A 22,270-nucleotide genomic window follows, 5' to 3' on the forward strand; every position below is an offset into this window, starting at 1 on the left:
CGACAGTAATTGGTAACGATATGGCAGCAGGTGTCTGACCTGGTCCCAAACTCCGTGGAGCAGTAACTCCATAGGTCTGTTCCAAAGTACCCGGGACAGGCACTAATGGAGGACCAACCACCGGGTTATACCCTGGTATCAATTGTGGTTGCGGCTGGGACAGCAATTTCTGAGTTGACTCAATCTGTACTAACCTTGATTTCGTATATATCAGGTCTGGCAGCACTATCAGATTCGTAGTAGTCTCAAGTATTGGGACGTCTGGATAAATTCTCTGTATCTGTGGTGGAGGTTGCAACTGTATCTGCATGTCTGGTGCAGTGGGTACACTGACACCATTCTGTATCGAAGTCGTATCACTAGTCTGTACCATATCAGCAACTCCCTTCTCCTGCATCTGGTTCCCAGGATCCATGCTAGAGATTGGCGTGCTATCGCTCACCGCATAAGGTGGCGGGTGATCATGTAATAATCTGTCCATGAATTCCTCATCATCTGAATCATCTTCCTCTTCCCAAGGTCTTTTATTCTCTTTTGATTTATTAGAGTCTTTATCTATTTTACAGGAGGCTTTCTTTCCCTGTCTCTCTTCTCGCTGGGAACAATTTTAATCCATCTACAATTCCCCGTCTCCACATTTTGTTCTCATTATCCCACCTAGCCTCTGCATACAATTTTTCTGCCCGTTTCAGTCTTCTCTGAAACCTTTCTTGTCTATGTTTAAGAGCCATCAGGTCCCAAATTGCTAAAGCCTCATATTGAGCTGGCCTCGGAGGTGGTTTTTGTGTACTTAACATCCACCTTAAGTTCTCCAGCACCTTCGTATTGAATGTCCCATGCTCTGGGAACGCGAAACATCCCTCCTTCTCTTTTAATTTGCACCACTGTTTCATCCATAAGCAAGGCGCAACACCCTTCTCTTCCATAACCATGTAAGCTGGAGTACCCTCTGGCGGTGTAGGCTCCCCATCAGTTGCCATAATATATGCGTCTCCTTTCAGAGCGCTCTTGAATGCCTTGACAAAATTCATTTTGCAATTTTCTTTTATTTGTATTTAATCAGAAAGTGACTTAGTTCCCAGGACACTCTTCACCCACCTTTCTCAGCCTATTGCCTCTCACGGACGGCAGCCAATCCGTGTGCGACCCCTCTCGACAACTGACCTATCTCAGCGCGGCACCACTGACGTCACACTCACACACTGCAGCTGACAAAGTCTTGCAGCTCGTCTGCTCCTCACTGAATTCACACAAACTAAAGCAAAATTATTGAGAGCACCTTAAATGACAACACAAATCTGCCGGTTTACTACAGGAAGGGTAACACATTTGCTTCAGAACTTTACAGAGATTTCACTTGAAGCCTCGGCCGCTGCTTTCTCCTTCTCAGCTCCCGCATACGCAAGCAGAATTCTACCCGCAAATTCTTTCGACTTGTCAATGGTTCGTCATAGTCCACTTTAGAACTTGCCAAATCTCCATCGAAGGTTTCACACATACATTTCGACTCAAACTTGACTTGTCAACCACGTCCGATTGACCTATTAAACCGCACAGATTACAACATAAACTCAAGTGTCTCCTACACTTGTCAATATACTCCGGAGTCTTAGACCACAACAGGTCCGTACATAAACAACCAACCACGTGGATAATTTTGAGCACCAAGCACCGCACTCATATGAAGTACGCCGACTTCCCTACTCTCATACTGCGGAGTACGCCCACTCCTACTAAGACAACATTTACCTAACCTAAATACACACAGATTTCACAATCACCTGCAAAAGGCGTAAGCTGAGCAAGCGCAAAAAACCCTATAAGACACACATTATGCCGCTGAGACAATTCCCAACTCACTTAGGCAGGCTCCGAGATCCTGGGAAAGTCATGGTGAACTTAGCAACCCATCATACCTCCAATTTGCTTTATCACAGAAAAACAAATTAAACAATGATTCACCGTCCTAGGGCCCCCAAGGGCAAAACCATCCTCTGCTACCAGAACTGCTAACCCATCCTTTTATGTTAATTTATTACACATTAGGACTCGTTTTAGGCCAATTAATCTTGTGACCCAGTTGAGAGACACCGTAGGACGACATAACTGATCAATATGTCAATCAATATATCAATAATGTCATCAATATTTATCACAAGAATACACTTCACTTTGGTCAAAGACATTAATCAAATAGACGACGTAACCATGACCTTTCAGTCATGAATAACCACACCTTTTAATAGAATTTTATGAATTTTATTCCCTATTAATTACAATCTACGAGCAAAAGGGTTAATCTTAATACCAAGAAGCATAATAGCATAGCCACAATGTGGCAACTGTGATAAGATTTCATTAATGCGAGAATCACAAATATTAGAACGTAACACGGCGTAAACATAGATTAAGATAACAGAGCTCTGAACACACATCAATTCAACATAGCATGAAGTCAGTCATTTGTCTATTTGCGTCAGTTTAAGTGAACTCCTGTTCTAACCACTAATTAGCATTAGCATGTTGGGCTTCATGCAAAACAATTTAGAACACCAATTTGGAAAACATCTAGCTATGGTCTCTATCAAAAGGAGAAGTTGGTACCTAGAAAGGAAAAGCAAACAGACAAATTACAAATTGCATTGTCATAATTACCCACACAGGATCAGTCTTCGTCTTCAGGACATTAGTCAAAACGTCATCAGTCTAAGTTCAACTAAAGGACATAGGAACACATCCCTCGTAAGGAGGAGAAGGGTAAAATGTGCAGTCTGTGGGTGGAGATGGTTTTAATAAGTCTCAAAGTCACCGAACAGAGTGACAGAGTTTCTGGATAAAATCAATAGCATTCCCTACCTAGTTCTAATGACCCTTCTGTGACATGGGTTTTTATCTCTTTTCCGTAGTACATTCCCCCAAAATTCTATTGGACATTTACTATACCCCACTATCTTTAACCTATCAAATTAAACATTGGGTAATTCCAATTGTCACCCCACATTTAATTCATAACACTTCTATTGGTCTTCGTAATTGACATCTTCGGAGGTGGCACGTCCGGTGTTACTTCATTCCTTGGCACGTCTTTTCGGGTCAGCAGATCCATTGTCCAGCGGTCTAAATGACCTTGTATATTACATTCATCTACATTTGTTTCAATTTGTATACAAATCTTAAACCAAGGCACCAAATATGCGCTTGGGAACGGAATCAACATAGATACATTCATCTTCCAAGTTGAAGAAAAAAATATTTGCAGGGTCATGGCCCTTTGCGAGTCGGCACACTGGAAAAACAGAAAAATGCATTTAAATGAGAGCTGGGCAGCTAAAACCCACAGCTCACGCTAACTTAAGGCCTATAAAGATTTTTAATATAAATGCAGTAACATAAATGTTAATATAATCTTGATTAATCATAACATAAACAATTTTACTCATCATTAGTTTGCGTATACATTGGTGGCCACTCACCATGGTCACTATTCAAGTGCACGTTTAAGCAAACCCGCTATTATTATTGTTTTCTATGTAGCATTGTTATACAGTGATATAAGCATTTCATTTGAGTATATATTATTTATTCTACGCTCTCTCAGTCCCTCCTCTGCTAATGTGATTGATGCTAGAGATACCCCAGCTCCAGAACTCACTTCACCTCTGTCAGGGAGGAGCAAGTTTTGCATCTCTTGAAATTTATTAGTATCTGGAATTGTGCAATCCTGCACAAAATCTCTGGCAGTGTGAAATCAAGAATTTTGTAGAGAAACATTTTAAGCCTGCAGCATGATCAGCTACGGGGACGGTGGTGCAGGAGGCATCACCATTGGATGGATTTAAGGAGTTATTAGATCCCTTGGGAAAAGAGGCCTTGGACCTAGTAGAGAACCATGAGTTGCTGCCCCCAACTTTTTTCATCTCCCTGTTTGGTTTGTCGGGTAGAACTTTGTTTAGTAAGCTCATTAGAGGAGTCGGGGGCAATGGAAGGTTCTGAGGTAAAAATGAAAGTGAGCAGTAGAAAACACCCGGTAATGTTTGAGACAGGACTGCCTAGGGGAGCAGCAACAGCTAAGGCAAATGTGTCCGATGTGTCTCTCCATGGTGGGGACCCAGGGTCCTTGGTAACCTCTAGAGCAAACCTCGAATCATTACTGACTGGTCCCTCCCTGATGCTGGACATCCTCCTATTAATGCAGAAGTCCCTGCATGGATTGCTTGAATCATCCGTTGCTACAAGTGAGGCCTTGGGAGCGGAGGTGCTTATAATTAAGGACATCTTAGGCGAACTAAAGGCAATTACATTTTGTATGCCCACACTCGTAAGTCCTGTATCCCCCCAGCCTGCTGGTTTAGATGAGGTGGCTATGGTGCAGAGGGTGGTGCAGTAAACTGTGTATGTGTCAAAAAGACCAAAGCTAGTGGGAAGCTGGTACTATAGGTGGGCTGGTAGCTGGCACCTGTGGCAACATAATGGTAAGAAAGGTGGTTAGAAAGGCAAAACCTTAAATAAATCTCCCAAGGTAGTTATCCCTCACCCGTCAACTTTGTTTTCGTGAAATGTGCATGGGTTGGATAATTTTAATGGAAAACCTGATCTAACACGGATCTGGAAGGATAATTAGGTCATTTGCTTTCAGGAGACCTGGTTGGTGGCCTAACCAGCCTGAGTGGATTTATGCAATTTGTAAAAAGGGGAGCTAAAGAGGGGTCATGGCACCTAAAGGGTGGGCTGATGGCTTTTGGATCTACTAAGTGCAGTAAAGGAGAAAGAGTAGAATCAGCAAATAGCGACTGACTTTTGGCATGTCATTTAAACTTGTATGATGACCGCTATCCAAGCAATAACTTGCTAGTTATTATTGTCTATGTACATCAATAGGCGTCCCAGAAGGAAATGCTTGAGGCTTTCCAGTTAGAGCTGCTGACTTTGATAGAGCTCTCAGGGGGGCCTCCAATCCTCTTAGTAGGAGAGTTATGGTGTCCAAAGTGCAAAGTTCCCAGAATATACTCCAACTAAGTATGATTTACATCTAGCAAAATTTTCATGGCGGTTTGTTTATCCCTTAATTTCTTTAGTTTCTTTCTTTCTTCCTTCCTTTTCCTATTGATCTCTTTTGTTTGACCACCAAGCACCATTGTAGTGAAGGGTGAGAGCAGCGGGAGAGGGGGCGGCGGCATCAGTGTGGCTGCCAGCTACACACCTTGCAGTGATTGGGTGCCACCAAGTAGTGTAGCCCCATGCTACTTTTTTCAGAGGCGGAGTGGCAGAGCTTGTTTTTTTATGTGAAGGGCCACATTCCCTCCATGCTGGTAGCAGGTGGCAGGCCTAGGAGTGGCTACTCCCTGCAGGAGTGTCAACTGCTGTGGTGGAAGGTATGCCGGTGTGTGTGCCGGCACACTGCCGTCCAACAAAGTAAGTTAGGCTTTGTTAATTTGAATGGGAGATTTTCTGGGGACACCCCAGCAGCATAAACATACGTGCCTGGCAAACAGAGATGCCCGATAACTTACATGTTCAGACAGGCATGGTTTTTTATTATTTGCCCAAGCTTCGAGGTGCAAAGGTTATGGGGGAGCGGTCATCAGGACCTTAAAGACGGTGTGTGCGGTCCCAGATTTAAGAGAGCGGGTGATTCAGATGGAAGTATCCTTTCCTAAACTCTTGTCGACAAGAGTCTATGAGAGATATATGTCTCTTTTATTGCAATACCAAGTTACCCATGACATGGGACCTGCTGTGGAATTGGCCTCGAATATAATTACTTGGTAATCTGCAACCATCTCAGAGGTAGTCGAATGTCTGATGCCCCTAGCTAGGTTATGTAACTATTGGGGGAAAAAAAGAGATAGTCCAGTAAAACTAGGGGGTTAAAGCAGGTCTGGTTTGATAATGAGTGCCTAACAGCTAGAAAGATGCTGGAGAAAGCAGTAAGGGCAAAGCATTTTTCACGTGAAAACACAAGGAAAAAAGAACGTAAAAGTATAAGAAAGGAGTATGATGCGTTGATAAGGGCAAAGAAGCAGGGTTTTCATCAGTCTAATTGGGATCTAATGATTTGCACTCTCCAGAATAAATTCTGGCAGCTAGTTCAGCGAGGGTGCACAAGGTTAGCTCCCACAGTGAGGTTCACGGTTCCAGAAAACACATGAGTTACTTGCTTAAGTAATATCTATAAAGAAAGAGTGGTACTAGTGAAAGAAGCCTGCCCCCTACTAGGGGAGAAGACCCTGGAGACCTTCTCATTTCAGTCCTTAGTAAAACTGATAGCCACCCTCAAATTAACAAAGGCAGCTGGTCCCGATAACCTACCTGCAATTGTAATAAAGTCTAGTTCTGTTTGGTGGGCATCTTTCTACTCAAAAATCTTTATATCTATAACAAAGACAGGGGTTTTCCACCCAAGCTGGAAAGCCGATATAATTAAACCTACTCATAAAAAAGGGAGACAAATGATCCCGGTAATTTACGCTTGAAAAGCCTCCTTGATATAGATGCAGAATTGTACTCAAAGTTTCTTCTTATTTACATAAAGAACTGGAGTGAGGGTAATGATATTGTCCCCATGGAACAGGGAGGCTTCAAGAAAGGGCATTCTACACGCGACCATTGTTTTAGCTTATGGACGCTGGTGAAAAAGGCGATTGAAGCAACAGGGAAATTGTATTGCGGTTTTGTTGATTTTAGCTCCCCATTTGATTTAGTGGATCGTTGCATTTTGTGGAAGAAGGCTGCTGCAACTTTCTATTCCCTCTTGCTTATTAGCAATACTCCAAGAAATACATTCACAGAACTGGGCCCAAATGGAGCTTGATTTAAATGGGGCAGTGGGTTGAGGCAGGGATGTTTCCTAGCCCCCCATGCTGTTTTCTCTCTTCCTAGCATCTTCGCTAACACTAATGACTTTTTGCTGAAAATGGAGGGGGGGGGGGGGCTGTTGGAGTGCGGTGTGAGAAGAAATATTTCATGCCTCCTTCACATGATTTGGCTATTTTAGATTTGACCTAAGTGGGCCTTCAGAGGAAATTGCACAAATGTAATATCTACTCTTTTGGTGGTGGCCCCTCATGGGCTTCACCATTAACTGCCTTTACTGCAGAGGTGCCCTCCCAGTGACTTTATGGTGCCAAGCTACCAGCCTTAAGCTATGAGACAAGATGGGAGAAGGGTGAGGGCACATGCTTGAAAAAGATGTTTGGGCTGCCCAAATGTGTTATGGACCCGGCGATAAGATTGGAAGGGAATTTTTGCAGGCGTGGGATTTTCTGGCCTATAAATCTTCCTTGAGGTTCTGGGACAAATTATGGATTTCTGTGACCCAAAAGGTATAGCTGTTATGTGCAAAGGAAATTCTGAATAGTGGGTTAAGAAGGGTGGTGCAGGCTAGGTCTAGAATAAGGAAAATTGCTTCAGCCCTTCAATTAGAAAACGTTAAATTGGCAGAGGCCTCCCACCTCTCAAAAATAGAATTGAAAGGGGCCTTCAAAAAAATAATCTAGACATATGACTTTGAGTATGTAAAGGGTAAACCCTTAGCAAACTATATGATGGGATCTTGGGACAATCTAAGGGGTTTCTATATATAGCTGCCTTTGCTAATGTCCACTTATGCTTATTACTTTTAAAATTCTGGGGGGTTCTGAATGTGCGATATTTAAGATCAGAGACGTTTAATGCACTTTTGGATGCAGGGAATAACTGTTCATGTGGACTGGGATTTCAAAATGTTAATGTTCATTTTTTATTAGATGGCTTGCACTTTCATAGGATTCATTGTGTGTTTTTTAAAACCGCTTTTCATAAAATGACCGACACCGAACTGAAGCACTTGCACTTTTGATAAACATGGAATCTTTTGATTTTGCATGTGCCCTTTTAACGTATTTAAGAGCATGTTTGGACTAGAAATATTGCGCCCATGAAATCTGGCTCAAAGTTGTACATAATGCAGTGTTGATAGTAGTACTTTAGAGTGACTTGGAGGATTAGTCGGTTGAGAAGTTTAGACTGCAGGGTTTTTAGGGTTGTGAGGGGGGTTTGGAGTGGAGGTAGTGATGGAAGCGGTGTATTATTTTATGTCTAGAAATGTTTTTTTGTTATTGTTTTAAAGACTTGTGTAAACATGAATAAACTTGAACCTTGGTTCACTTTTAATGAATTTGATGTTTACATTAGCACACAAAATGATTCCACAATTTGAACGATCTGGGAAAGGTCTCTTTTCATACTTGATGGGAATAACTTCGATATATTAAAGGTGCAGAACTAATTTTAGCACAACTACACCCCTGGATTTGAATCATCTACCCTTTATGGAACAGACGAATATCATGACAGAATTAAATCACTGTTTAGTTATTTGTTCGTCTTGCATATAGTTCTTTCACATTCCATACCTATGCTTACCCAATATGTAGGTCACTGACATTACAACATACCTAAACACTGTTAGCTTTAATCGGTACAGTGGTGTCTCTTGTTGTATGCCTTTTTCTTTTTTCTTTTTCTATTTAAGTTTTTCTCTCTAACTATGTTTTGATATGTACAATACATCTGGAAGTTAATACCCTCTACTGTGTTAGCCACATGCAACCATTCATGTTGCCATACTTTCAGAAGAGCCTGAACAGATTTAACTCTTGCCTCTGTATGGAAAGCATACTATGAATACTTTTGTTACTTTTTTCTTTCCTTTTGTGATGACATTTAGTTCGTATGTACTTTCAATAAACATTTCTGAAGTCATCTTAGTAACCTACATTCCAAAGCCACTTAAGGGTGACTTATTTGTGGTGGTGTTTGGAGGTTTGATTTCTACCTCCTCTTGTCCTGTCCTGTCTGACCTTGGTGCATGCCCCAATAGCTGAACGTATAGCATTGACTAAAGACCACTCTGCGTTGCGTGTGCCCATCAACACAGGCAGCTCATTGGTACTAGCTCTTATCCCCGTCACTGTGCTTGTGCATACCACATGCTAATTCTTGTCTCTTCCTATTCAGGGTAATTAATGACATATAAATGCAATTAAATGAATTGGTGTAAATGTCATGAAACAGCAGTCTGAGTTTTACAGGACGAACTTGTATATCACGATGGAAAGTGGCTCATTATAGACCAACGGCGTGCTGTGCGCATGCTATCACTAAGTTTGGATGCCTGATAATTTTTTTAAAATAATTTTGTTGTTACAGAACAAGTGACAGAACTCTGCTTTCCCTTAGGTAATGTTTTTTTAAAGAATTATATTCCTTAACTGTGCGCCTTCAGTGTACCGGTGTGATGTTTTTGTTTCATTTAGTAGTCCATCTTGCTGCCATTTCTATTGATCCTGCAGATGACAATGTCCGTGGCAAGAACCGGCCCCAGCGTATGCCTGTGTTCGATCGTAGCAAACACGCCCATGTTATCGAAAATTTTCACTGCTGTTTGTGCGAAGTGGACGTGTAAGTACGAAAAGCCTAGCTCGTAAGGTTTTTTTTGTTTGGCTGTTTGATGACGTTGAAGAGAGTGAACTCCACTATGTCCTCTTCCTTGCCAACTTCAGCCTGTTTTAGGCAACCCCCACCCTTGGCCCACCAAGAGGAATGAAAACACAAGCCTGAGTTCAGTGGAGTGGTACACTAAAGGGATTTCGAAGATGTGCCAATTGTAAAGAGGAGCTTGGTTGAAGGAGAAGGGGAAAAAGTAATGTTTTATTTCGTCCCATCTTTAGCAGACACTTAAAGTTCTGAATAAAGTAAGCACTGAAGTTAAGTCCGTTTGTGTACAGGAGAGACCAAGCAAAAAGTAATAGCACTTCGAGCCTCATTTAGGCAAACAATGAGAAATAAAATATCATGTTTTTCACACACAAAAGTCAAGGTGAGAAGTAAGGTTGCCTTTTATCTGTGAGAATATAGTCTGCATCTTATGGCGTAGTAAAACATTAGCTCTGATTTTAGTCTTATTTTACATTATCTACACCCGTGGATGCAGCTGATGTGATTGGCAGACACAGACCCAATCTGTGCCTTGGCCCTCCTCCGTGGCAGCCTCTGCTTTTGAGGTAGGTACAGAAGAGAGCCTGTGTCCTTTCAAATTTCCTCATTTGATCTTTCACAATGTCCATCCTTCATTTTCTGCATTACAAACATTATCCATAGTTTAGCCTGCTACATGTTCATAGAGGAAGTTAGGTTATTTTCCTTGATTGGGCAATAGTTAGGCAAGCTGCCAGAAGTTTATAAGTGAGTAACTTGCCCATATGGGTGGTCAACGGATACGCCCTATCATTATAGAGTATCTCCTAGGAATACTGTTAGAAGGTGAAGGGAGAGGTCAACAGCCTCTATAAGTTTAGTTCGTTTCAGTTTCCAGAATGTCCAGATGGCAGGACCACCAAATATGCATAATTGTCCCTCTCTACTCATCTCCCCCTCTGCACACACCTGCCAAACTGAACGTTCCATGTAAGTGGGCAAGGGTTGGGTACGTACCATTGTCAAATGATTTTAAAACGTTTTTTCTTGGGTGATCCTGAAACAGTGTTCACCAAAAATGTCGGTCACCGAAACCAACATATATAGACATATGGGAAACTGGGATAAGCATGATATGTGAAGATTCCTGGTTGAGGATTTGATCTTGAGCAACTAAATCTTTCGTTCAGTCTGCATTAAACTTTTAACTGTAACATCACTTTAACCTTTGTTTTTTTCTGTGAACATATATGTATATATATTTCTAAACTAAACAAAGGGGGGAGAAGGAGGGTTGAGGGGGAGGGTCTATCCTCCTTAAAGATTCAATAAACATATTAAGAGACCCAACCCAGAAGGGAAAACCTCCACAGAAAAAAAAGTTTTTTTTGTTGGAAAAACCCTCGCCCACCAGGGTTACCTCTTGGTGGCATGCTTCATCATTGGGTTTCTTTCCGTTCTGCTGCAGAACCAGGCGTGCTGCGACCAACGGAATATGTATTCCCTTCTCCAAGCCCTTATTGTGCAGGCCCAGGCAGTGCCCAGCAAGGGATAGCCACCTGCAGTGGGCTGAGCACAGGTCGAGCCCATGAGGGCACACTGATGAAGGCTGTGTGCAGTGGGAGATTTGGAGCCTGTGGGGGTGTTTGGCTCAGGCCTGGGCCAGTGAGCGTGCTGCCTTTCCAATGCCCAGCTGTGGATGACGGAAGGTTGGACACAGCCGGTCAGGCCCTCTGATCAAACCCCTGGTTGTGCACCAGATGGCTGGGCGGCAGCGACAAGGTTGGCCAGCCACAAGAGGGTTGAGCTCAGGGTGTGGTTGGAGGCCAGGCCTTGCAGTTAGCCCTACCGCTGTGCATGACCAAGGCAGTGCAGAACATGGCTGTTGGGCTACAGGTTGCTGAGGAGGTTGGGTGTATGCTCAAATTTGAATATGAAGAAAAAAAACATAGATTCACAGGAAAAAAAGGTGAAACAAAAGTTATGACTGTTTTGTTTAGTAAAAAAAAAATCTATATGTGTGTGTGGCTATGTATGTAAATGTCAACTGAATCTGGAGATGGCAATATAGGCCCATATTATACACTACTTGTTATGTATTTTTTATTGTTTATAAGTCACTAATTGAGTCCAATATTCTTTGCTAAGATGCAGAGCATTTGAGCATCATCCATTTTCTCAGCATTACTCCTGTGGGCCAGTGGGGGTGTCGTGCATCTCTGCGTTAACTCTGTTCTGCCACAAAAGTGACGCGGGCCCCCTATAAGCACCACCTCTGCACCTAACAGCAGTTCCTTCAGACACAATCCAAAAGCTTGCTTCCAACCTTTTTCTCTTCTTTGACAAGCTTTTTAAAAAAATGTATTTGACAGTATGCAAGGGAACATGCACCCACCAAAAACTGAATGTAAACCTTGTAGGGACTGTGACAAGCAGATGGTTGTGACAGACCCTCACCAGGTATTCTCTGGTGCCTGTGGTCATTGTACTACTCCACGTCTTGCGTGGACTGTGCGCGATGTTACTAAAGCAATTGCATAATGCAAAGTGAATCTTTACGTCACCAAAAACCATCAGAAGGTCCGCAACGCCCGCTGCAGGTCAAAGTTGAGGATGCTGACGTGTTCTGTTCTTGAGTTCATTCTTGTGAATCAACCTCCTCACATTCCAAGTTGTCATATAAGCCCAAATCTAAAAATAAACAAGTTGAAGCAGGATTCTACCTTGTCCTGCCACTCTTGACTAGAGAATTTTGATGGGTGTCAAAAAGTCTCTTGGTCTCTGTCCAGGTCACCTACTGAAGAAACAATTCCACAAATGATACTAATGCCACCTTAGAACCCTAGTGCATTGGCTATTATGCAACAAGTAAAGGCTTTGAAAAAGCTCTGTTGCGTATCTTCGTCTCCCTCTGGACCTGAGTAGTCTTCCAGTTGGGCTACCATTGGTGGAGCCGTCCTTGATGCCATCTGCGCCTCTTGATCTTGCTGTGGGGCCCACTCTGACTCCAGGACCGAATCCAGTCTGATCTCAAACTCAGCCCCGCGCTCCTCGTTGTTCCTAGGTGCACTGATGCTGGTTCCGATGCCTCCAACATCGTAGGAGAAACCTAACTAACTCGAGATGAACCTAACATAACCTCCGCTGAAGTTACAACCTCCAAGGCGTTTGGCCCAGCTGGTCCAACCACATTCTGGTTCGACAGAAAACTACAGGATCTCTAAATGCCAGGGTGGATGAACTCAGACAGTGATGCCTAGTGGATCACAAATAGCAGCTACACCCAGATGTGTGGTGCAGGCGTCTTCCAGCAATAGGAGGAACCCTGTCTCAGTCTATTTGGCCCCACTGAGAACTTGCATTGTCAATGGTGTTGCACATTGGAGTTTCCAAAACGGAGGTCTTTCTTTGGCTTATTCTACCTAGACTGGGTCTCCTTGACTTCTGTATGCCGTCCCACCTTTGTATCTCCTGCACATTGTTATGAAAAAAGTGAACAGATATCTGTCCCAAGTTATCCTAGTGGGTCTGGAATGGACCATGAGAGGATGGTGCATGGAACCTCTGGGCATGAGCATCCGTCCTCCCATCAGACTACCTCTTTGAGAACATCATCTATTGCAACAGCAGGACAATGTCCTGCACCCAGGCCTGCACAGTTTACACGTCCACATTCAATCTTTGCCCCAAACCCCTGAACATCCAGCCCCCCGGAATAGTAGATGCCATTCTAGAGGCTAGGTTTCGACCTACAAAATCTGTAGATTATGCGAATTGGTGTAATTGCTACCATACAGACCCATTATAGGAAAAGTTGTCAAATGTTTTGCTTTTTGTGCTGTTTTTAGCGTAGGAAGGACTTGCTGTGGGTACTGTTAACAGTCTTTCTCATAACTATAACCTCAGCTAGTTGTATGAGTGATCTACTACCTTTGTCTGTTCACCCACCACATATCACCTTCTCTCTGGACAAACTGGTGTTCTGCATTAGACCAGCGTTTTTACCATAAGTTTTGATGCCTTTTGTTGTTGGAAGTTCAGCCACCTTTGTGGAATTCTTTATTCCACCTCATATCTCCAAAGAGGAGGAGAGGTTCCATATTTTGCACCCCAAAAGGGCATTGATCTTTTACATCAGTCATACCAGGGACCATCGGGTGTGCAAGGTCAGATTTATTTTTGGTGGATAACCTATGTAACTGCAGATTCCCCACAATCCTACCATCTCACCCAGTCTGTCGAATGAACTCTTTTCTCCAACTATAAAAAGTTTCAAATTGGAAATCGAAATACTGTCATACCTGATCTGACAAAATAACCAAAGGTAAGTAACTTTTCCTTTGGCGATAATGTACTAATATTTATAATGTATCTATGCCACAATGTGTTACTATAAATTGAATTTTAAATGCAATGTACATTATAAGGAAACTCAAAGCATGCATTTTAAAATGTGATTTTAATTTGTAATAGATTGACACTATAGTGTTGGTGTAACAAAGTCTTATTGAAAAAAAGTACAGTGCAATGTAGGATGGTGTAACTTGTTGCTGACAGGGTTCGGTTTACTATCTTTATTTTCACACACTGAAGAGGCTTCATTGGTAGATGCTTGCATTAAAGATGGGCCTGTAAGCGCGAGCCTGTCGGGTATGCAGACTAATGGTCTAGGAGCAGCACTGTCATTGTGAAAGTATTTATTTTATTTGCTTATTTTTACCAGCACTGAAAGGAAGACACAATGCTGTGTTTAACGTTCTTGTATAGGGAATCTATATATCCTGCAAATTAATTCAGCCCTTGGAATTATGGAAAATATTCAGTTAGACCACTTTTGTGAAATGTGATCTATGAAGCCACTGGTAAACATTAAATACGAATGTTTAACCATGATATCTGTCTATTTTTCTGCCTCTTTGTATCGATATAAGGGTTTTAGAAGACCAGGAAAGACATGTACTCTGAACAGCGGTCTTTAAAATGTATTCCTCATGCAGTATTACTATTCATGTGGCACAGTTGACAATGCATGACAATTATATATTCTAATCATCGTTTCTGCCCGTGCAGAAGTTAGCTCACATATCTTGCTGACCAGAAACACTGACAGTTGCCCTAGAAGACCACTTTCAAGACTGGGTTGATTGATAGAGATCATCCTGACTTACTTGTGTAAGTGGTTTTATACCATCCTGCGTTCCCTGATACACACTGCACAGAATAAACACCCTAAGTTGCAAATGTGTATCTGCCCCAATGGTAATTGTCACCACGCTTCTACACATGATCACAAACATTAAGTCACAAAGTCCTCTAGGTGCTGTTCGAGAATCCACATTGGGTAAAATACTATTCCACTCAAGATGAAGGAGGCCGCCTTCATTAAAATGATGCTACTCCCAAAACGCCTGCATATGTTTCATCTGTACTACTCGCACCTGAATCTTCAGGTGTTGTAGGTGTTACATGTTTACAAATGACTTTGAAAGAAGTGTGTGTTCTTTTACATTGCAGTTCCTTGAAATACACGAGGATTCAAATAGCAAATGTTTAAAATGGAAACAGTTCTCAGAGTAAAGACATTAGAAAATATAATTGGGCTACAAGTTTCGGGGGGAAAGAGGGTTAATGAATGGGTTCCTTTACGTGGCAAACAATGTAATCCTTACCATGAAACTGCAGAATAAGCAAAACACCTACTGTTTGCAGTTCACTGATGCTGAAAAGCATGAGCAAACCAAAATGACAAACAAAAGCACTTTACAAAATTTCTGCTTAAGAGTAAAAAATATAATTTGTGTCCTGAAAAATAGTACAAGTGGCAACCTAATGGAAAAAAAAAACCCACCCAAGTGTACTTTACATTTAGTAGTTACTAGGTTATTGGCAAGGCTTTTGTTGGAACGTATTTTGAACTGACATAGTAATAAACCATGTTAAGTTCCAAGTGCCTTCAATTACCTTATTGATATAAAAGCAGGTAAAGTCAAAGATTTTACACTTTGGAGTTTTTGTTGGGCATATTAACCAACTGGCACAACTCTTGGAAGTAGATTTTGGCATTCCCCTATGGATACATCTGTAGAAGGTGCACAAGAAAGATGTGTATAAGTAGGTTTTCAGTATTTACTGACACTTTCACCTCGTTCATGACCACTTCCAAGCTGGTTATTTTGGAAAGTTAGATTATACAGAACTATGATTTGCTGAACAAGTTATGTTGCAAAGGTGGTGATCTTCTTAAACGTGGTAAACATTTTCACGAGTACAATAAGGGTACCGCCACAGTTCTAGAACATATGTGAACAGCTAATTTTGAAAGCCTCAAAGTTAAATGTGCTTGCTTCTTGCATAAGAAGAAATCAGATTGGTCGGTGGTAACCAGAGTATTGAACCAATGGACTTTGGAGTGGTTGCTTTGAACACACCATTAGTATTTAAGTCTTATCAAGCTGGTAAATCTGCACCACTGCCAGTCCAAGATGCCCACAGGAGTTATTAGCATTGTTGTGGGAGCGAAATCTACTGTAGTGCTCAAAGCAACAACGAGGGGCACATATTGCTTGGGTCCCCAAGTGGTTTATCTGTAAATAAAATGTGTGCTTCTGTTTGCCTATTAAATTATTTCTAAGGTTTGCAAAAACTGTTCACAAACATAAGAAAACATGAAAACGAATAAAGTTAGTTAAGATGATTTCTCTGGCTAGTAGAGCGGTTTGCTTCAATTTATATTGACGATTTTGGACACTGAGCAATGCTAGTGATTATAATGCTTCTCATCGTACTTAGTAGATTAAGCACAAATATCACAGTGCTCTGGTCAGTAAGATGCAAAATAGGTTTATTGTCATATCTTACAATGTCATGCCCTTAAAGTTTTTAAAATCAGGCATATTTTCCTTACATTCTAGAGTGGATTTAATGAAAGCTGTAACTAAATAGCAAATGCTCTTAATCATCCTTTTCATCTTTATCTTGTTATTTGCCATTTTTATGATGCACTTCTGTAAGGCACCTGCATTTGTACCCATAGTTAGCAAGCTTGTGTAGCAGTTAGACCTTCAGCTGGCAGATATAAAGCACATTTCTTCAAACTGGTATCCACCTTAAAAACTGATGCAAGGAGCATTTTTTTGTTTTATCTGCTCCTCAGTCTTTATCTTCACAGAAGAAACAATTTGTTTGAAGGCATGTGCAGCTGTAGATACACATGCTCTGTATACTTCTGCCATCCTGTCTTGGGTCCGGATGTGTACAAGTTGTTTTTCTTCGAAGAAGTCATTAACTCATGTCTGAAGTGAACCCTCTTTTCAGTGATACTGTGCATGGGCATCGACTCCATTGTTAAAATTTTCTTTCTGCCATGGGTTTTGGACGTGTTCATCAGTGCTCCGGTTCGAGATCGCTTTAAGCCCCTTTGGATTAACTTTGATTTTCTGTGCTCGTTGGTATTGTTTTTGATCTTGTTTCATTCACATACTGCAAACGGGACACAAAAAACACTTCGTTGGTTTTGACGTACTCCACCTTCGGACCTCTCTCTTTACACGCTTGTTTCTAGCTGAAATGCGCTGCTGATGGAACGGACACCTTTTCTCTTTTATCCTATGTGCCACGGCGAATACCCCCACACAGATCTCCACTCTGTGTTTAAACTTTATCACCGGATCATAAAGAAGAGGACTGTAATGCCTGTCGATTGTTTTCAGTCGAAGAAGATGCTACGAGATCGTCGGGCACACCAAAGAGAAATGCAGCAAAAAGACCTCCAGGAGACATCAGATATCTTTTGTCTCCAGGACGTCGAACCACAAAAAAAGTCCTTTTCCATTTCAGAATTCGGAAGCTGAAGAGGGTGTGCAGATACCATCGGCCCACCTCGCAGTGAGTACAGAGGGCCATGTACCAAGGAAGCATTCCGCTTCAGCAGAGACTAAGGCAACCAGGCCAACAGGCCATGGTAGACACAGAATGATTTCCAGGGATGCTCGCCATTGGGCTCTGCACCGAAGGCTAAGCCTAAAGACTCCTTCCACAAAATGGGCTGAAAGGTTTCTGCACCGACCCAACCTGGGATGTCTTCAGCATCAAGCTTTTTGGCATCAAAATTAAAACATTCTTTGGATCTGAAATCAAAACATCCTTTGGTACCGAAAGTTGCACCGTTCCGATCAAAACCATATTTTTCAGCAACAGACTATGGCAGAGAAAGTCGATCCGAAGCAAAAGACAATACATATTCAAGCAAATACTGGTCGGATAGTTGCAAAATCTTCCCATCTTACACCTCACACTTCATTTGAGGAAGATATTGATGTCCAACCTCCTCCACAGAAGAAGAGAAAAAGGGACATTGTCACCAGTCCAGTACCTCCACCTTTGCCACCCTCTCCTCCACCTCCACGTCCTTCACTACATCATTCACACTTGGAGGCAGAAGATTTGAAACACAAAACTCCATCAGGGTCACCACACTCTGATGTAGAAGATTAGGGGTTGGAGGATAACATGCAACACCCATCATTAGATCCTTGGGAGACATATGATATTGACTCCCCAGAGTATACAGATACTCATTTATATCTGGCAAAACCATCTCCACCAGAAGACACAACATCTTTTAATGAGTTGGTAGCTGGGGCGGCTGCTTACCATCAGGTCCCTTTGCACAAAGACCCATCTAGATGATTTTCTATTTGAAACCCTTTCTTCCACCACAAGGGCATCTCAGTATCTACCCATGTTAAAGGGCATGACGTGGCATGTGGGGGAAATATTTAAAGACCCTATTTGCGCCCGAATAGTTATACCCAGGGTTCACAATAATATATAAACCAGCCCCATCAGATCCTTCTTATATTAAGGGACATATTTCACCAGTTTCCTTAGTAGTTTCCAATGCTTGCAAAATAGCTAATTCTCAAACTTCTGGGGATGCATCTCCTCCAGGCAAAGAGTCAAACCTCGGTGATGCTTCAGGTAAAACGGTGGGGGTTCAAGCAGCCAACCACTGGGAGATTGCCAACACACAAGCCCTATTGGCAAAATATGACAGAGCACACTGGGGCGAGATGGAAGATCTTGTGCAACATCTTCCATAAGAATTTTAAAAGAAGGGACCGCAATTTGTACAAGAGGGCAAGTTGATTTCCAACAACTGTATTCAATCTGCTCTTGATGTGGCAGATACAACTGCCAGGGGAGTAAACACAAGCATATTGTTAGGCTGTCACGCATGGCTGCATATATCCCGTTTTAAACCTGAAGTCCAACAAACTTTGTTAAATTCCCCATTTGATCAGGAATATCGTTTTAGTCCACAAGTAGACCAAGCTGTAGAAGAAATGAAAAAAGATGCTAATGTTGCAAAATCTATTGGAGCTCTACAAACATCCAAAAGCTGAGGCTCCTTTCGTAAAACAACTTTCAAACAAAGTAATAGACAATCAGAATCATCTACCACTTTCAGACAGCAACATTCACCATCCTCTTCAAGAGGTATCTATAGTGTATCATGTAGGGGAAACCATTCCAAAGGTAGAGGAAGAGGTGCTTCCACTCGCACCACCCCTTCTCCCTCAAAACAGTGACTCTCTCCTCATACCCCCCTATCACACAACATCTGTTGAGGGACGTCTACAAGAATTGTACCCTACTGGCAAAATATAACATGTTGTCATTATCCATCATGGTTATTGCCTGGATCTTTTAAACGCACCTCCAAATATAACTCCAAGAAATAACAAACTCTGTCTAGAACATCTCCAATTGTTCCACCAAGAAGTGCAGGCTCTCTTCAGATAGGAGCAATAGAGTTAGTTCCCAATGATCAGAAAGGAAAAGGAGTTTTTCCGTATTTTCTCATTCCCAAAAATGATAGGTCCCTTTGACCAATTCTAGATCTCAGACCATTGAGTCAATACATCCTATCAGGGCGTTTTCATATGGTCACTCTACAAGATGTAATACCACTATTACAACAAGGAGACTTAGGCCCTCATTATGACATAAGCAGTCATTCTCACCTGCCGCCACGACGACATCCGCCAAAAGACCGTCGCCATGGCTACCAGCTGACTGCCATATCATGACAGTAGCCGTAATTCAGCCAGAAGGCTGGCGGAATTCCGGCTACGGTGGTGGCGGCAGATGGCGGTAAGACACATGATACAGCCTGGTGGTGTTCTGCTAGCGGACGCAGCTGCTGGCTGCAGCATCCTGTCACCTACCGGAGGACCACCTGCAAGCAGGTAAGTCGGGTGCTCCAACAGGTGAGGGGGTGTTGTTGGGAGATTTGTGTGTATGTGTGTGCGTGCATGCGGGTGTGGGGCGTGTGGAATGCGTGTGTGCATAAATGGATGTGAGTGTGCATGTATTTTGTGTTGTGTGAATGCGTGTGTTCTTGTATGTAAGTGTGTGTGCATGGATATATGCGTGAGTGAATGTGGGTATGTGTGTGTATGTGTGTGTATGCGTGTGTATGTCTGTGCATGTAGGTGTGAATGACGGGGTGTCAGAAGGGAGTGGGGGAGGACGCTGGGGAGGGGGCGGGGGAGACCCCTATCAGTGCCAGGAAGGAATTCCCTGGCACTGATAGTGCCTACCGCCATGGTTTTCATGGCGGTAAGAAAGCCACGGAAACCATGGCGGTGGGCGGGGTCATATTCCCATGGGTGGCCTAGTGACGGCCGCCGGGCTGGAGACTGTAGTCTCCAGCCCGGCAGTCGTTACCGCCATGGTGGTCGGTGTGTTACAAATCTGAGAAAATATCTCAGATTTGTTATATAAGGCAGACATTACCAGTTCAAAGTTTTCCCATTAGGAGTAACAACTGCACCTCGTGTATTCACAAAATGTCTTGCAGTAGCTGCAGCGCACCTCCTCAGACGAAGCATTCATGTCTTCCCATATCCGGACGATTGGATTATCAAATCCAGTTCCCTTCAGCAATCGCTGCAGCATACACAGACAACCATTCATCTTCTACACCAGTTAGGGTGCACCATCAACGTACAAAAATCCCACCTACAACTGTCCCAGATACAGCCCTACCTAGGAGCTGTTCTCAACACACATTTAGGATTAGGCTACCCCAATCCAATCAGGATTCAAAACATAACAACTCTTTTGAGTCAACTATTTCCCAATCAATATGTACCAGTACAAACAATACAAAAAGTTCTAGGGATGATGGCATCTTGTATTGCAATAGTCCCATATGCAAGACTGCAAATCTCTCTAACTGCAGGAGTGTCTGGTGAGTCAGTGGTCTCAAGCTCAGGGTCAAATACACAATCTAGTGTTGGTTTTTTTTGGACCCTCATTTACCTTCCAAATTTCCCTCACATGACCAGGAGATGGGGGGGGAGCAGTGAAGGTTCGCACACAACTGCTCACCACCCATTTCCGACCTCGTCGCCCCTGTCTGGGACAAACATTCCACCCAAGCTCCAGTGCGGAAAGCGGAGGAAAGAGTATAATCATAGGATCACATCCTACCTATTCATACCTCACCCTTCCCAACCATTGCTTCAGCGGATTCCAAAATCTGATACTCTTACAAACTTTATGACAGTCTAACTTAAGATGGTAAATTAGAGTTTTTTTTCATTCAACAAAAGTAGGGGGAACAGGGCTGATCCATTTCCTATAAATCTCCCTTCTTGCCACAAGCATCATATAAAACAACAGTTTAGCTCCATCACTACCCATCTTCTGCGTCTCATATGCACAGCCAAACATCACTATCAGAGGTCTTACCTTCTGGCTTGTGGGAAGAATCTCCTTAATTGCATCACCCACCTCTTGCCAAAACATACGGAGTAGAGGGCAATCAATAAACATATGGAGATCGTCATCTGGTGCAGAACCACACTTCTTACACCTCACCACGTTATCCTGTCTCAGCCTGGACAATTTTTCGGGAGTCCAAAAGGCTCTGTGAATAGAAAATAGATGATTTCTCCATAACGCAGCAGGTTTAACAATATTATAGAGAATTGTAGTGGATACTTGCCAAAGGTCTTTAAGCTGCGGCTCCGGCAAGCACTCCCTCCAAATTTCTTCCGGAAGGTTAAATTCAGCATCCACAATGTCCATCATCAGCCAATACCATCTAGCCACTTCTTTCTTCATCGGAGTATCCAGCTGCATCTGGTCCAAAAGTCTGTTAGTACTTCCCACTTCCTCTGTCACATTCCCAACCCAAGTCTTCATCTGAAGGTATTTAAACTTAGACAGCCTTCCTCCTACCTCCATATTAAGGTTATCCAACTCCCTAAGTTCACCATTAAGAGATGTCTCCATTGCACAAACCCTGCCTCTTTCAGAGGAATAGCCAGGGCTTCTTTAGTCCGCTCCGGGGAGCCAGGAGAATCCCAAATCGGCGCATACTCATTATAATATGACAATCTTGTGATCTTCCTCACCTCATACCACAACACTGCCCAACCATGTAATATCTTAAATCATTTTTTTTTAAAGAACTTCGGATCCCCAAACTTATACAAAAAACTTCTCTGGACCTCCTGACCTTCCATCGTAGCAATTAACACCTGCCCCAGCTCTGAATGATCTAATGCATTAAAAGTCTGTCTTACATTTTTTAGCAGATAAGCCCATTCGTAGTACTGCATATGAGGAGCCACCGGACCACCTTTTTCTTTCTTCCTCCTGAGCTTTTTCCATGATGTACGAACACCTTTAGATGCCAAATAAAACTGTTAATTTTCCCCTGCAATTTCTTTAAAGCAGCCTTGTTAAACATTAAGGGCAATGCATTGAAAATAAAAGTTTAATTTGGGAACAATCACCA

The 22,270-nt window shown here is 42.5% G+C and overlaps 1 protein-coding gene across 4 annotated transcripts in view; it reads left to right on the plus strand.

The window, feature by feature from the left end:
* ZDHHC1 (zinc finger DHHC-type containing 1) overlaps nt 1-22,270 on the plus strand; it is a 698,520-nt gene that overhangs the window by 63,930 nt on the left and 612,320 nt on the right. For all 4 annotated transcript variants that reach the window (XM_069217653.1, XM_069217652.1, XM_069217654.1 and 1 more), the window contains exon 3: nt 9,266-9,441. In XM_069217653.1, the coding sequence (XP_069073754.1) occupies nt 9,266-9,441 (176 nt within the window). The remainder of the gene's footprint in view (nt 1-9,265; nt 9,442-22,270) is intronic.

Source organism: Pleurodeles waltl, chromosome 12 (genome assembly GCF_031143425.1).
Source record: "Pleurodeles waltl isolate 20211129_DDA chromosome 12, aPleWal1.hap1.20221129, whole genome shotgun sequence".
Classification (NCBI taxonomy): Eukaryota; Metazoa; Chordata; class Amphibia; order Caudata; family Salamandridae; genus Pleurodeles; species Pleurodeles waltl.